At 37.2% G+C, this 16,095-nt stretch overlaps 1 protein-coding gene across 5 annotated transcripts in view; it reads left to right on the top strand.

The window, feature by feature from the left end:
* The window catches only part of LOC109063762 (sodium leak channel non-selective protein-like), an 80,104-nt gene extending 64,016 nt beyond the window's left edge, over nucleotides 1-16,088 (top strand). For 4 of the 5 annotated variants that reach the window (XM_042731401.1, XM_042731398.1, XM_042731403.1 and 1 more), the window contains 19 exons: nucleotides 225-392; nucleotides 862-966; nucleotides 1,060-1,166; nucleotides 3,238-3,358; nucleotides 3,450-3,548; nucleotides 3,640-3,733; nucleotides 5,957-6,063; nucleotides 6,143-6,217; nucleotides 6,395-6,514; nucleotides 7,064-7,132; nucleotides 7,226-7,374; nucleotides 7,589-7,682; nucleotides 7,914-8,046; nucleotides 11,834-11,949; nucleotides 13,103-13,260; nucleotides 13,511-13,661; nucleotides 14,655-14,804; nucleotides 14,891-15,005; nucleotides 15,255-16,088. In XM_042731401.1, the coding sequence (XP_042587335.1) occupies nucleotides 225-392; nucleotides 862-966; nucleotides 1,060-1,166; nucleotides 3,238-3,358; nucleotides 3,450-3,548; nucleotides 3,640-3,733; nucleotides 5,957-6,063; nucleotides 6,143-6,217; nucleotides 6,395-6,514; nucleotides 7,064-7,132; nucleotides 7,226-7,374; nucleotides 7,589-7,682; nucleotides 7,914-8,046; nucleotides 11,834-11,949; nucleotides 13,103-13,260; nucleotides 13,511-13,661; nucleotides 14,655-14,804; nucleotides 14,891-15,005; nucleotides 15,255-15,397 (2,274 nt within the window). In that variant the 3' untranslated portion in view covers nucleotides 15,398-16,088. The remainder of the gene's footprint in view (nucleotides 1-224; nucleotides 393-861; nucleotides 967-1,059; nucleotides 1,167-3,237; nucleotides 3,359-3,449; nucleotides 3,549-3,639; nucleotides 3,734-5,956; nucleotides 6,064-6,142; nucleotides 6,218-6,394; nucleotides 6,515-7,063; nucleotides 7,133-7,225; nucleotides 7,375-7,588; nucleotides 7,683-7,913; nucleotides 8,047-11,833; nucleotides 11,950-13,102; nucleotides 13,261-13,510; nucleotides 13,662-14,654; nucleotides 14,805-14,890; nucleotides 15,006-15,254) is intronic. The other variant, XM_042731400.1, reaches the window with a different exon arrangement.
* The last annotated feature ends 7 nt before the right edge of the window (nucleotides 16,089-16,095 follow it).

The following is a 16,095-nucleotide window of genomic DNA, read 5'->3' as shown; positions in this document are numbered from 1 at the left end:
GCAGAAGAATTCTGCCTGTCTCACACAAACATTATTTGCAATTAATAGAACAGCCGACACTTCCACTGCTGACTATTGCATGAGTAATACTTATTGCATTTATATTAATAAAGCAATGCAAATATGCAGTGGAAAAATAATCTGCAGTTAGTGATTTCACATTCAAGATCAGAAATAAATGAAGAGTTGTGCCCTTTAAGGTGATCTTTCTGCCCACTCTGTAGATCAGTCTGATCTTTCTATGCTGGCTACCAAACAATGTGCCTCCTGAGTCTGGTGCCCAGCTCCTCATGATGCTACGCTGCCTGCGCCCACTGCGTATCTTTAAACTGGTGCCCCAAATGAGGAAGGTGGTTCGAGAGGTCATCAAGGGTTTCAAAGAGATCTTCTTGGTGAGTGAACAAATCAGCCCACTTCCTGCCTGTAGTTGTTCAATAAAAAGTGAACAGAGATGGCTGGTTGTTTGTTAATTCTTCTAAAAATATATATTTTGTGTTCTTTTTTATGCTTTCTTAACATTTTTTTGCATTTATAATTTTTGCATCGTTTCAATAGATAATATTTTGGAACAAGAGGTTTGTGTTCTGAGTACATACACTTTGATATAAAATGTTTTGTGGTATGACCCCTTTAATTGAAAATCGAGAAGCTCACTTCTTTGCAGTAGTGGAATGCAATGCATTAACTCAGCAGTATTTGTGTAGGAGATTTCTTTATGGACCTTCTTTATTAAAGCTTTGCTCCCCTTGGGTACCTTTATTTGAGCTTATTATAGGGTAACTGTATATGAGAGTAATGCACTGAACATATTTTATGGGAAAGTCATTTTGCTTTAGACCGGATTATTGATTTCCCAAACAGGTCTCTATTCTTCTTCTGACACTAATGCTGGTGTTTGCAACCTTCGGGGTACAACTCTTTGCTGGAAAACTTGCCAAATGTAATGATCCCCATATCTCCAGTAAGGTACGATGTAATTCTTACAACTTTCCAAACTAAGGTCGGAGTGGAGGATCTTCTGTACTTCACTGAAATTTTGTGCTTTGTTGACTTTTTCAGGAAGACTGCCATGGCATCTTTAGAATCAATGTGAGCATTTCAAAGAACCTGAATTTAAAGCTCAGGCCAGGCGAAAAGAAACCAGGATTCTGGGTGCCAAGAGTTTGGTATGAAATGGAAAAGAATGTTCTCTATAGCTTTTTGTTTGTTTGTTTTTCAGATGTTCAAATTTAGTGAACAATAATGCATTATAAAAATGTCTTTTTGATATTTATTTGACTATAGTTTGAGAATTTGAAAAACTTTTTCACAAATGAATAGAATTCAGTTTCATTTAAAAGCACAGAATAATTCAACACAAACTGAACCTGTCACACCTTCAGTGTTGAGGTCTTTTTGAGAAATCACTGTAGTAACATCTCATCTGTGACAGCACAAACCAGTATGATAAATGCTTTCATTGGATAAACAGCACCACACTTTCATCATCTTTCATATGTATTTTCCCCATAAGCAATAGTCAGTGTTGCAGTGCAGTTGTCGTGGGCACAGAGCAGGGGGCTGATATATCCTTCCCTCAGGCATAAACACAAACAACACAATCATACACCCACACACCAATGAGTCTGTTATTGCTCCAGAGATGTGTGGCAACACAATGGCAAATTATTTGTGAGACATTAAATAATGAAGACCAGCAAAAGACACACATGGGTCCATAGTCGTTCTAGAGCAAGCAAGGTTTCTGCTAATGCTGAATAACAGAGAGAGAGAGAGAGAAAGGTTGTTGCTTTTTTATCTTTGAGCGTTTTGCGTGGTAACAGGAAAAGAGCAAGGCGTTTGATCCTCTTGGTATTGTGTTCGTGTTCAGCCCATAGAGCAGTGTGTCTCCAGTCCGCTCACACACACACACACAAACACACACACACACACACACACACACACACACACACACACACACACACACACACACACACACACACACTCACTCACTCACACTCACACTCTCACACTCACACACTCACTCACAGACAGAGACAGGCAGATAGACACCATAAAATTTTGGTACGTTTTATACCTGAGATTATAAGAAGGGTACAGCTGAAGTTTTTTTTCCCGCTTGTTGTTTTTCTTTTTTTACGTTTTAAGAGCAGTGGTACTTTATCTTTAACTCACAAGATGAGTTGACAAAATTAAGTTTTGAGTCACATTTTAAAAATGCTTTCTGAATGTTCTTGGTTTCATGTCATTGCTTTAAATGTGATTCGTAAGAGATAGATAAGAGATAGAGCAAGTGGCAAATTCAAACTAAACGGACATTTAAGGAAAAGGGTGCAGTCAAACCATTTATTACACAACATTTCACCACAAAATAATTAAGGCAATAAAAGAATTAAGACGAAAATGTTTTAAAACCTTACCAGTTTGTTAGTTCTCTTATTATCCATTACAGCGTACAAAACAATCGTAGCAAAATGGCAAGCAGCTGCATTTGTATGAAACGAGAGCGAGTCCGCGATACCACAATGACATAATTAAACAATTGTACACCATTTTGAATCAAGTTTTAATATTTTATTAGCTTAACAAATGCAAAACTTCCACCAAGAAAAAATAGTTCAAGCAAGAGTACAGTGCCGACTGCTGTTACCCGGATGAGCCTGTGTTATTAGCTTTTACCGGTTGTTATCCAGGGATAACATACCTCGGGATGTCACGACTGACCAATCAGAATCAAGTATTCCACAGAGCCGTGTAATAAAAACAATTAATGCCTGGTTCATATTTCAATAAAATAAAATAACATTTTAGAGTCTTTAACATTTTTCCATTGTGGTATTATCTTTATGACCATCACATACTAAAGTATAATGGAAACTATTCTTTGCAAATACATCTGAAAATACATTGTATGCTTACAATTATACTGTACACATATACTTTACATTTGAAATAATATGTAATTATTTTTTCTGCCTTACAGTAATAAGAATTATTATTATTATTTTTATTATTATTATTTATTTATTTTTTTCATAAAAGAAAGTTAGGGATTGAGGAGCAAGGAGAAAGTAAATGTGCTCATGAAAATCAAAATGGAAAATCAAACATTTAAAACATGTTTAATACTCCAAGCTAGAATTTTATATTTTACTTTTGATTTAGGGGTGACATATTTTCTTCCTAAGAACAGACAGAAATAAAAATGTCAAATATCTCTTGAACTGCTCTTTTTAGGGCAAACCCTCGAAACTTTAATTTTGATAATGTGGGCAACGCCATGCTGGCTCTGTTTGAGGTGCTGTCACTGAAGGGCTGGGTGGAGGTGAGAGACGTCATCATACACAGAGTAGGACCGGTAAGTTACTTTTATTTAGATTCTGAACTGTATACTGAGATGATTGATCATGACTGCACTGTTTAGGACCTTGAATTGTCTCTTAAAACAGATTCATGGCATCTACATCCACGTCTTTGTGTTCTTGGGCTGTATGATTGGGCTCACTCTTTTTGTTGGAGTTGTCATAGCCAACTTTAATGAAAATAAGGTATGGCATTGTTCTTCCTGTTAGTTGATTAGTAGCTACAGTAGGTTTGTTGGCTGACCCCTGATCAGATGTGTTGGATGTTTTTGTTTAGGGCACTGCTCTTTTGACCGTGGATCAGAGGAGATGGGAAGATTTGAAAAGTCGACTGAAGATTGCTCAGCCCCTCCACCTCCCCCCACGTCCAGGTAAGTGCTCTCTTTAGGTCTGTAGACATGAAATGTCAATTTGTGCATCACCATTATGTAGCTCTGTTATAGTTTGTGCGCCGTCATGTGTTTGAGAATATAAAAGTAGCAAGAGAAACAATGTAGTGCTATATTTTAATTACAGTGAAGTATAAACTACATCAGTTCGTTTGATTCAAAGCCATAATACTCATATTTTCTCTGTCAAAGACATCTGAAGATAATTGAAGCTTCTTATTTCAAAAGGAATTTGAATCCTCCAAAACGGTCAAACTGCCACAAAGTGACATGTTGGTGGTGCACAGATAAACGTCACCAGAGCAGCAAGTGTATTAATCAGCAGCAGCCTCTCAGTCTCTCATCTCTTTCTTTCTCTCTATCTCTCCCTCCATCTTCCACTCTTCCTCTCCTGGCTAATGAGCCATCCATGCTTTGCATGTGTTTCCTGAAGCATTTAATCAGCTCACGTCTACTGTAGTAGAGAACAAACTAAATTTAAGCTTTCAGTGGTGGGTACACCCCCAGGGCAATCACACACTTGATAATAACCATTCCACTTTGAGTCAGAAGTTATAGCTGCCTGTAGTATGAATGACTTTGGGCTCTGTGGGCACCTCGGAGCCAAAGAGAGAAGAGCGATTCTCTCTGTGTCTCCCATAGATTGACTGACTGATTGATTTGGCATCGCAGGCTCTGCGGTGACGGTGGTGGCTCGTTATGTTTTTATGTTAGACTGCCGTTGGCTCGCCTGGAAACAGATACTTCAAAGACATGTTTCATAACAGCAGGAAAGAATAAACAATTATCATAGTAGGCAATTATCCAGGCATATTTTATGTGGCAATTAGACACAAAATAATGCTCCAATCTACCGACAAGTGTGCATATTTGATTGTTTTGAACCAAACTCCAAAGGCTGCATTGGACAGATTTTTGGTACTTTTCTATTCCTTTTCAGTCATTAAGTACATCTGAGTTGTTCAGTTATCTTTTTAACCAATAGAAAAACCAATAAAAAATGGGCTGAACCAATGGCTTTTCGCTATCAGCATGGAAGCAGCGTGCTCTTCCTCCAGTACAGATAACTGAAATTGAATTTTGTTCAAACAAAACAAAATGCATTATGTGGGCCACACTGCAAGTAACACAACCTTTCTAATTAAATTTTTAAAATTCGAATAATGGTTTACTTCCTTTCTTTCTTTTCTACCACTATCAAGCATAATTAACATCCATATATTTAACCGGGCAGAGCAGTCTCAAACTACTACAGTACAACTACTATTTAACTATTTATTTATTTCTGTCTTCATTTATTTAATTAGTTAGTTAGTTGGCCAGGAGAGGTGTGCTAAATATTTTTCGAAGTAATTTATGATTTTTATATATATATATATATATAATTATTATATGAAAAACTAAAACTTAAAAAAAATCTTAAAAATAAATGTTGCCTCAGCAACTAACTGAAATAAGTTGAAATTATTAAGTACTTAAATTATAAAAAAATTAATAAATAAATCTAATTAAATTTAAAAAAAAACTAATAAACATGATGAAAGCTAATAACCAAATGACTTAAACTTCAAATTAAATACTTAAAATATAAAAATAATTTAAAGTATTGATAAATAATATAATATAATAACAATAATAGTGTATGAATAACACTAAAATAACGTGGCAGCAATAGAATTCATTGCATGCCATATAAGAATTAAAACGAGAGATAGCTACTATATAGAGAGCTGTGGACGGCAGTAGGCGGAGCTTCCTTTGTGCTTCCTGCCAGGTAGTCTGCTGCGTGGAATAACAAAAAAATCAATACCTTAGTCAGCACTCGTCAGAGTAACCAGATCAATTCCAACTCCATTGAAACCAGCTTCAAATAATCTGTCTGCGCTTTGTGGCTGTTGAAATGAACTTGTGATTACGGTGTGTGATGACCTAATGACCTTTAGCTAAAAGACAGCAAAATGATGATGTAGCGGATCTCTAAGCAATGCCATGGGTAAAGCTGTTACCGAGTGCATTGAATGAACAGTTGAGATGGTTTTCTCTCAGCGAGTCTTTTAATTGATGATAAAGGAGAGCGTAGAGATTATTGTGAAGGTCAGGGAATTTTAACCAGGTCTTTGTTTTATAACCACAGCACCGGATCATTCAGAAAAGAACCAATTTTCTGTTCTTTCAAAGCTGAAATTCCTTCTCTTCCATTTGCAGAAAACGGTGGATTCCGTGCAAAAATGTATGACATTACCCAACATCCTTTTTTCAAGCGAGGTATTGCAGTGCTGGTGTTAGCACAGTCTGTCCTTCTGTCTGTTAAGGTGAGGAGGGTTACAGCAAAAAACATTTTTGCTTTATTTCTGCACTAAAATTATAAATTAATTTTTGTGTGTGTTACAGTGGGATGAACTTCACCCGGTTACTTTTCCTTTGGCCACAATGTCTGTGGTTTTCACATTCATTTTTGTTCTGGAGGTAAAGCTGTTACAGTAGGCTATGTATTTCCAACTCTGTTTGCTGTTCTTTCATGAGTCAGCCCAAGCAAGATTTCTTTCCAGCCACAAAAAAAAGTTTTAAAATTCAACAGAGGCCTCACAGTTCATGAGGTCTTTCGTAAGTATTGTACGGTCATGACATAATTAAATTTCGCAGGTGACTATGAAGCTGATAGCTATGTCACCAGCTGGATACTGGCAGAGCAGGAGAAACAGATATGACCTACTCGTCACATCCCTGGGAGTCATATGGATCATTTTGCACTTTGCTTTACAGGTACACACTAAAATGTCATTCACTTTCAAGGGTTTTATACCTTTTTGGCTTAACATTAAATAAGATTAACATAAAATAATGTACTGAAACAACATCTTAATTATTGGGGTCTTCTGATAAATTTCATTCGTAAAAATCTACCAATTATAATTTTTTGTAAACTCAAATATTTACAGTAATTCCTGAATTCTTTTTGAAAAACAACTTAACAGAAGCTTTGTTTTAAGGCACTTACATTTATGAATATAAAGTTTTTGTAAAATAAAATTAGTTCAACAAAAACTTTGTACATCATCAATTATTATACCAAAGATTATGTAATTTCTAGTGAACTCTGATACTAAATTAAATACAATTTTCAGCCGACAATACATGTCAGAACAAAAACTTCTGTTTGAACAGTCAAATTGTTTCAATGTCAGATTCACAAAATGTACGGTTGTTATCATTTAAAAGTAATAATCAAAGTTTTAATTTTTGTTTTTAACTATTGTTTTGTTGATTTAAATGTGCTTTATACTGTAAATAAACACATTTCTTTTTCTTTAGAATGCTTACACATACATGATGGGCACATGTGTGATAGTATTCAGGTTTTTCACCATATGTGGGAAACATGTAAGTATGCATAAATATTTACACAAAATATATGCAAAGACATGAAAATTACAGTGCATTTTCCTCCACTACTGATCTGTCTTATTTTTACAGGTGACGTTAAAGATGCTTCTGCTAACTGTGGTCGTCAGCATGTACAAGAGTTTCTTTATTATCGTGGGGATGTTCTTGTTGTTGCTGTGCTACGCTTTTGCCGGTGTCGTGCTCTTCGGCACCGTCAAATACGGCGAGAACATTAACAGGTAAGCCATCTTGTGACACATGGAGGCAGTGATTGGACTATGTCAGATTTGTAACACACTTACTACTACCCAAGGCGCTGATATAATTGGTGTTGTCTAAACGTTTTGCTCGAATGCCCTACATGCATTTGAGAGAATCAATTTTCAGGTACAGCTAACAGCATGAGAGGAAGTGACTCTGCGTGAGCTGTTACTTTTCCTCTCTCGCCAACAGACACGCAAACTTCTCAACCGCAGGGAAAGCCATCACTGTACTGTTTCGAATAGTCACAGGTGAAGACTGGAATAAGATCATGCACGACTGCATGGTAAGAGATGGGATGACAGCCTCGTTTTGCCCGCAAGCAAGCTTGCTCACTGTGAAAACCGTTTAAAAAACAGTAAACAATTCACTTTAAATGAATCAGATAGAATTGCAAATATAACTGTACAGCGTCTGGTGTCATTCGACATGCTTCTGAATGATTTCTTTAAACAAAAACACATCAGCTGTGAGCCCCATGTGTTGATTATGTTTGTTTATCGGCCTCGTTCCCCAGGTGCAGCCGCCATTCTGCACTCCGGACAAACATCGCTACTGGGAAACAGACTGCGGCAACTACGCTGGCGCCCTTATTTACTTTTGCTCCTTTTATGTCATCATCGCTTACATCATGCTCAACCTGCTCGTAGGTAAGCACCTCTTTCTACTGACTGCCGACACAATATCCTGTTCCATCTCCTGGGGTGGCATCTAATTTCCTCCCGCTTTAGACGCTAGCCAAACTAGCTCATAAAATACAATATCCCTGCCCATTCTTCTTCCTGACGTCCTTCCATGTTTATTATCTCTATTTTTGCCGGAACAGAGTGGTTCCTCCCTCTCGTAGCTCAGCACTGGTCACTGCTGAATATGAATGAGGCTTTGAATCACTTTGGGTCAAAGCCAGTTTAGTCTCTGTGTCTATCCTCTTGGTTTATGGACTGTATAGATGTGCACATTTTCTAGTCATCAGCATATGTTGTGGTGTGCTGGTGTCCCCAGCAGGCTGCTCAATTAGCAATGTAGGTTGTGCACCAATCAGAATTGATTTGAGAATGCCTTGTTCCAATTATAATTGATGTACCAAACAGGATGCAGTATTTATGCAGTAGAAGTTTATAGGGGTTCATTTCAAATGCATGCTGTTTTTTGAGCTTTCTATTCATCAAAAAAATACTGAAAAAATGTACCATGGTTTCCACAAAAATTTTGAGCAGCACAACAGTTTACACCATTGATTATAAGAAATGTTTCTTGAGCATTAAATTAGCATATTAGAATGATTTCTGATTTCTGTCACTGACGACTGGAGTAACGGCTGCTGAAAATCAGCGTTGCCATTACATTTCAAATATATTAAAATAGAAAACATTATTACAAATTGTAATAATATTTGACAACATGTCTTTTAGTGTTTTACTATTTTGATTAAATAAATGCAAGCTTGGTGTGCATATGAGACATTCTTTAAAAAAATATTTTATATCTTATATACCAGCCTCAATTTGTCTAATTAAAATGAAATTTTAGCAAGACTTCCATGGCTAATATGATCCACAAGCTAGGCCAACATTTTAGTACATCAAGTCAATCTAAATGAAAGTGAGAAATGTTACTTTGGAAACTAATAACCTAATAAAATAAGGTTTATTATCACGGCGTGTCTATTTACACTAAGTGCAGATAGCCCGACTTGTTGGCAGAGGCTATTTACATTAACTCCGTCCACCAACGCAAGATTGAACTAGTCAGCAGTATAAAAGACGGATGCTAGACGTCAACTTCAGTGGCATAGATGGTATAGCATGTGTCATAATCTTTTTGACGCGATCAACCCAAGTTCGAACCTGGCTTTTGCTTTTTTTATTCCCTTTTTAAATCTCATATCACATCGGAAAGGCATGTATTTTAGTAAAAATTAAGGAAATAATCAAAAAGTTGAAAAAAAGTATCGGGGAGGGTTAGGGTAGGTGTAGGGAGTGCTTATTGTCCCAATAATGTGGCATCAATTTCATAATTTGAATTAAAATTATAATTTACACTCAATACGTTATTATTGCATACTGTTTTATAATAAACTACATTACTGAAGTGCAGATAATTACAGTAGTATAAATAGCAGAAAATCCTGTTATTTTAACATAGTATAAATAGAATCTATAGCTATTTGCACTGTGTAAATAATAAATAATAATAGCCTTATTAAGCCGCTGCATTATTACTTTTTTTTCAGTTACAGGGTGTCCGCGGGGTCTTAAAAAGTATTAAAAGTTGATAAATCAATTTAGAGAAAATTAAGGGCCTTAAAAAGTATTAAAAAGTCTTAAATGCCATTTACCAAAGTATTAAATTTTGTATCATCTTTTCATTATGTATATTTGTCCGAATAGTGGGGTTCTGTGTAGTTTATTTATGGAATCCCGCAAGATTTGACGTCATCTGTTAGGGCGCTCACTTACTGAATGCACTGCTGTGTGATAGCGCGAGGCTTGTTGATCCCGCTCTCGCTGAATTTCTGACCATTACCGCATGCTCCCAGTCCCATCCGCTCCGGCGATTTTTTCAATCCGCTCCCGCAAACATTCTAATATTGTATATAATTTTAGCGCATCATGGCGCCGCTATCAATCTGTGGGGTATTTAAATTCCTTTTGAAATAAGCGCGGGCAGTTCTCTTTCGATTTCGCGATCGCGCGTGCACTGTGTAAAGCGAGCACATCTATATTTGTCAATAAGCTCGCAATCTGTTGAGGAGAAAATCCTCCAACATCTTGTCAGTCATCTCTCTTACTTTTGACCTGTGATCAGTCAATCTGACTTCTGCAGCTGATGTTGGATGCAGGGTTGTTGTTGTTTTTTTATACGAAATTGGGCTGCTTTTAAACTGTTGCAATGGGTTGATTTTTCCCCAGTGGGTTAAAGGTTTGAAATATTGCATAAATTACATTTAGTTGAAATGCTTGCACTGAAACATTTTGCATTTTACCTGTAATAAAACTGTGCTAAATGTTTTGGGCGACACTAGTAGGAAGCATTTGAGCTGTGTTTATGATAAATGTGTATAATAGTGACTGTAAAATATGTATTTTAGGGATGGAAATGACCTTTTTATTTTTGGGACATGGTAATTGCGCTACTTTTTTTTTTTTTTTTTTACCGCATTGGGCTTGGGATGCACAATTAAAAGGATGTAATAGTTGTGATCATTATATTTTACCATGATCATTCACACTTGATCAGGTGCAGTACTGACACTATCAAATCAAGCACTCCGTAATCACAGGTAAACTGTCTGATCAGTCAGATCTTTGTCATGAGAAGTGTTCCACAAAACAGCTATGGTTTGCAGACAGTTATAAGAGCTGATGTTACAAATACATCTTTTGAATATACTGTATGAACTCATTGTCCCGTCAGCTTGGAGAGCTTTATTTTCCCTCCTCAATAAGTTTTGTCAGTTGTTTTGTTTATTGGTCTAATTCTTGTTTCTTGGGTTGAATTGGTTAGTCACTCAGTTAATTATCTTGTGCTTCGTTCCCACCCTTCTGAATTATGTTGTATTGACAAGGAGTTATCACAAAGTCGGTCTGTTTAGTTGTGCTATCTTACAATCAATATAGGCCAATAGTAAATGTAAGTTAAAGTGTCGCCGTTGTTGTAACCGGTTAAACTTGGAGTGGCGATGAGGTCTTAAAATGTATGGAAAGAGTCTTAAAAAAGGTCTTAAAAGGTATTAAATTTTACTCCATGATTCCTGAATATACCCTGAGTTAACATTTTAGTTTTAGTTAACTATAATAACCCTGACCTGCACTAACTAGTTTCAACCAGCATAATTTTTATAATCCTAGCTGGTCTTTTTCAGCAGGTTTAAGCCCACAAGACTCTCTTCAGTACACCATGAGTGTGTAACATTAACATTTATGCATTTAGCAGATGCTTTTATCCAAAGCGACTTACAATGCTTTCAGGCTATACATTTATTTTTACCAGCAAGTGTGTTCCCTGGGAATTGAACCCACAACCTTTTGCGCTGCTAACACAATGCTCTACCACTGAGCCACAGGAACACAACACTAACTCACACACCACTCAACTTTATGTTCTGAAATGTGTCATTCAGTGTGTTATCTGGTTGCTTTCCCAACGTTGCCACAAGAGCTTCAATAGTGGGTACTAACATTAACCGTAAACATTTTAAAACCTAACAATGGCATTCGAAGGTAACTCTATTGCCCCCTTAATGTGTATTACAAACACAGCAATGCAAGAACGCATGTCAGGTATGTACAACAGGACCATGTGATGCAATGCATCAGCCAAGCATTCGCGTCTGCATTTGCACACTTGTTTAGAGTCTGTTTTCCATCTCCTACTTGTGTTCTGAGAGCCTAGCTGAAAGCTATCCCAACCATAATCACTTTATTTCCCCCTCAGCCATCATTGTGGAGAATTTCTCTTTGTTCTACTCCACCGAAGAGGACCAGTTGCTTAGCTACAACGACCTGCGTCACTTCCAGATAATTTGGAACATGGTGGATGACAAGCGGGAGGTGAGGAGTAGGAGGAGACGTGCCTGTGATCAGCGCCTGTCAGCGGGGAAGATTTTGAGTTAATACCCGCGTGTGCTCTCTGCACCGGCTCTGAAGCCGCAAATGAATGAATCACACGCATCGACATTCTCACCTCCAGAGTAATTGGAGGTTATTACTGCCTGTCACAGATAGCGAGAGGTGTTGAGCTGTCATCTTCATTAGGTGGAAACAGCCTTATTGAGAGCAGCAGAGAGAAGTGCGTGCAGATTTGACCTCCTCCCGTAGGATCAGTAATATCTGCTCGTGTATATTCGAGTTAAATTAGGCACACCAGTCATTTTCTGGCCTTAATGAATCAACCAGTGGTGCTGGGATCTGCTAGAAACACTTGAGGCCATAAGACTGTAACAGCTGAGCACAGGAAGGACTTTGTCCCTAATTAGACACATGAGCTCTGCTCCAAAATCTGGTGAGCTTCCTTGATGCCTGCTAGCCTTCTAAGACAGCACAAACCTCACAAAGCTGATTAAGAACACTCTACAACTTTTCACCAGAGTTTTCATTTCATTTCACCAGTAAAAGAAGTAATAGTAAAATAGTAAAGTTATTTGGCAATGAACCACCTCTTGATATTTCAGCCAAACAAAAAATTACATATTGTTACTCCAGGATCATTTTTGGTCACTCTGAAGCTGACATATTCACCTGTTTTAGCTTATCCAAGTTGTGTACACAGAATAGTCTTTATCAAAAATTTCCAATGAATTCCTGTAAAGTTTGCTGTTTAGTGTTTTGCAATATTCCAAAATGTAAAAAAACAGTGCATACAAAAATTTCCAAAACTGACCATTTTTAATTGAACTAATATTTAATGCTAATATATGTGTATATATATATATATATATATATATATATATATATATATATATATATATATATATATATTGACTTCTTCACCATTCATAGTTTATCAGATTTCATTCTAGAATTGCCTGCTCTGCTCTGTTAAGGACACAATATGATGCTTCCTTAGAATTTAATAAAAAGAATGTGCTTTAAAATGCCCTCTAGGTAGGCAGCTCATTAGCTGTAGTACAGTGATAGTCTGAGAATTTTCTTAACCCTTCTGCCGTTATATATACCAGTATTTACTTATGTTTTTTGAAAACAGGGAGTGATACCAACCTCTCGGGTGAAGTTTCTGCTCCGTCTGCTGAGGGGTCGTCTGGAAGTTGACCTGGACAAAGACAAGCTTCTTTTCAAACACATGTGTTATGAGATGGAGCGTCTGCACAACGGAGGAGATGTCACCTTCCATGATGTACTGAGGTTAGAAAGGACCATTAGTATTCATCACAGCAAACTAACAAGATTCATATCACAGCAAATTTGAGTTTTGATAACTATTCTTTATCAAAATAGGACATTTGGATATAGAAGAGTTACTATCAAAACTCAAATTTTCCCCAGACTAAAAAGAACAAACCCTGAAAGGGTCAATCCATCGCTAGTGTTGTTCATATTGGCCAATGGCCACTAAGCTTGTTCAGCAGCTTATAGGAAGTCATGTATGTTTCAGCATGCTGTCGTACCGCTCAGTCGATATCCGGAAGAGTCTTCAGCTGGAGGAGCTGTTGGCGCGAGAGCAGCTTGAATACACTATAGAGGAGGAGGTGGCCAAACAAACCATCCGCATGTGGTTAAAGAAGTGCCTCAAACGCATACGAGCCGTGAGTTCACACAAACACACTCCTGACACTTCACTGATATTTACCCCAATAAACTGAAAACAGATCAGCTGTTTGACAGTGACTACATCTCAACATGGCCCAAATCTGATGTCACTTTAATATGTGGAAATAAATCCATATTGTAAATTTTTTTTTTCCCTTTTTGGCTGTGGGTCTTGAACAGTCAGGTGGGAATTTATGCAATATTTATGTCAGTCTAACTTGGTAATGTGACATTAACTGCCTGTCTGAGATTTTTCTTTTTATATATTGTCTGCAAAATCAAACATAACAATGAAAACATTTTGCATTCTGTAATAGTTTTTCCTACAGTTTCCTAATTGTCAATTTTTATGATTTGTTAAATAATAAGGTAGAATAAGGTAGAAAATACATTGTTTAGTTTCTATAGGCTACTGTAATAAATACTGTTATATTTATTTTATATATATTTATTTTACATGTATAGTATATATATATATATATATTATATATATATTATATATATATATATATATATATATATATATATATATATATATTTAATTTTTTTTTTCCCCCTGGAGCACCACCCGAGTCTTCCTCCATTCCCACATCTGCTACCTGCACAGATATCAACAGCACAACTGAGTTTTAGGTTGCGGTCACAAATGGGTTTAATTTTTTATGAAGATCAGGCTACTGGACAACCTTGGGATAATATATTGATGTGATCATTCATATAACGAGGTTTGGGCCACACAAAGAGTTTCGTGGGAGAAATAACATAATGGGAGGGGTGCAGGAGATGGGTGTGAATAAAGGAGACTCCCGGGGAAAACGGGATTGTTGACAGGTATGCTGATATAACTGCTGATATTAATTTGAGTTGCTTTTATTGTCATTGTTCAATAGAATTAGTCCTGTATCAGCATAGTGGCACCGGGATAGAAGCTGATATTAGACATGCAGAATGAGCCAAATGAAAACACTGACACCACCTTCCTCCTTCAGAAGCAGCAGCAGTCATGTAGCATCATTCTCAGTCTGAGAGAGAGCCAACAGCAGGACCTCCGGCGCCTGCTCAACCCTCCCAGCATTGAGACCACCATCCCCAGCGAGGACACCAACACCCATAACCAAGACAATCCCACTCAGCCAGAGGTAGCCCTACCAGTGTGTGTTCTTCAGACACTCTGTGTGTCTCCGAGTCTTCATTCTAATGATATGATTTGAAATGTTTGACCCAGCAGAACAGCGGCCTGCAGACCTTACTGAGCCCCACCCTGTCCGACCGCAGCGGATATCGACAGGACTCCGCCGACCGACCCCAGAGGAAGCTGGGACAGTGGCGACTTCCTGCAGGTCAACACCAAACACTCGCACTATTAAACATGCTCTTACATTTACAAAAGTATTGCTTTTGTAAAATGAGGGATATAGCAAGATAAGTCATGCTAAGTGTTGCTAAAGGATGTTAGCATAATAATTATACTATACTTTTTTCTTTGAATGGTTTTGAAAAAGACTTGTTTATTGTTTGTTTTTTCCACATATTTAGTATTCTGCACATTGACTTGTTTGCGTGGCTGGTTAACTGTGTTTGTTCCGCAGGGCGCACGAGTGTGAAGTCCATGGTGTGTAAGATGAACCCTGTGAGTGATGAGGCCTCCTCGGGGTCTGAAGTCAAGAAGTGGTGGACTCGCCAACTGACAGTGGAAAGTGATGAAAGCAGCGATGACCTCATTGATATCTGAAGCAAAACAGCTTGCTAATTTTTTTCAGATTTTCAGAATCTTAAGAAAGGATCATTCAGCTAAATCTTTTGTATTGGCTTCTTATATGGCATAAGCCATGATCCTCTGTTAGCTTTACGTAGGTGAGTCTACGCTGCTTAAAGCATCACCGGCACCCATTCAAGCCTCATTCAAAGACAATTAATGTCGGTTACAACCATGTTGATGCTCACTCTACTGTGGTGGAAAATTTTCAGTGAGCATTGTTTTGTCAATGAGAAATATCTTTGTTGAAAGAGCAGCTGTAAAGTGTCCTCAGGAAGTTTATGTAATGTAATATGAGTCTAATAATCTGAATTCTAGATGTAATGGTTAGGGCACCTAACCAAAGCCATAGTGTTCTCCTTGTTTGTCTTTTGTGCCACCATAACTTAAGTCTTCATTACATGGTGTTTGTAAGATCCACAATTATCTTGTGTTGTAAAACTGCGGGCTTACACTTGATAAAATGCAACCACTTGCTTACATTATGGCAAGACAGTGAATGTAACTGTTATGTGTCTACGTGACTGCGATTTTTCCAGATATTTAATTATTATAATAAAGCTACATATCTAAGTTATAAGATTAATTTAAATAATATACTGAAATAATGTACTTAATATATTTTGTAAAAATGAAAATTGCGTGCTTTTAAATTAAAAGTGTCTGTGATACTA

Source organism: Cyprinus carpio, chromosome B9, assembly GCF_018340385.1.
Source record: "Cyprinus carpio isolate SPL01 chromosome B9, ASM1834038v1, whole genome shotgun sequence".
Lineage (NCBI taxonomy): Eukaryota > Metazoa > Chordata > Actinopteri > Cypriniformes > Cyprinidae > Cyprinus > Cyprinus carpio.
The sequence above is the reverse complement of the archived record's forward strand: the minus strand, read 5'-3'. Positions and strand labels throughout refer to the sequence as shown.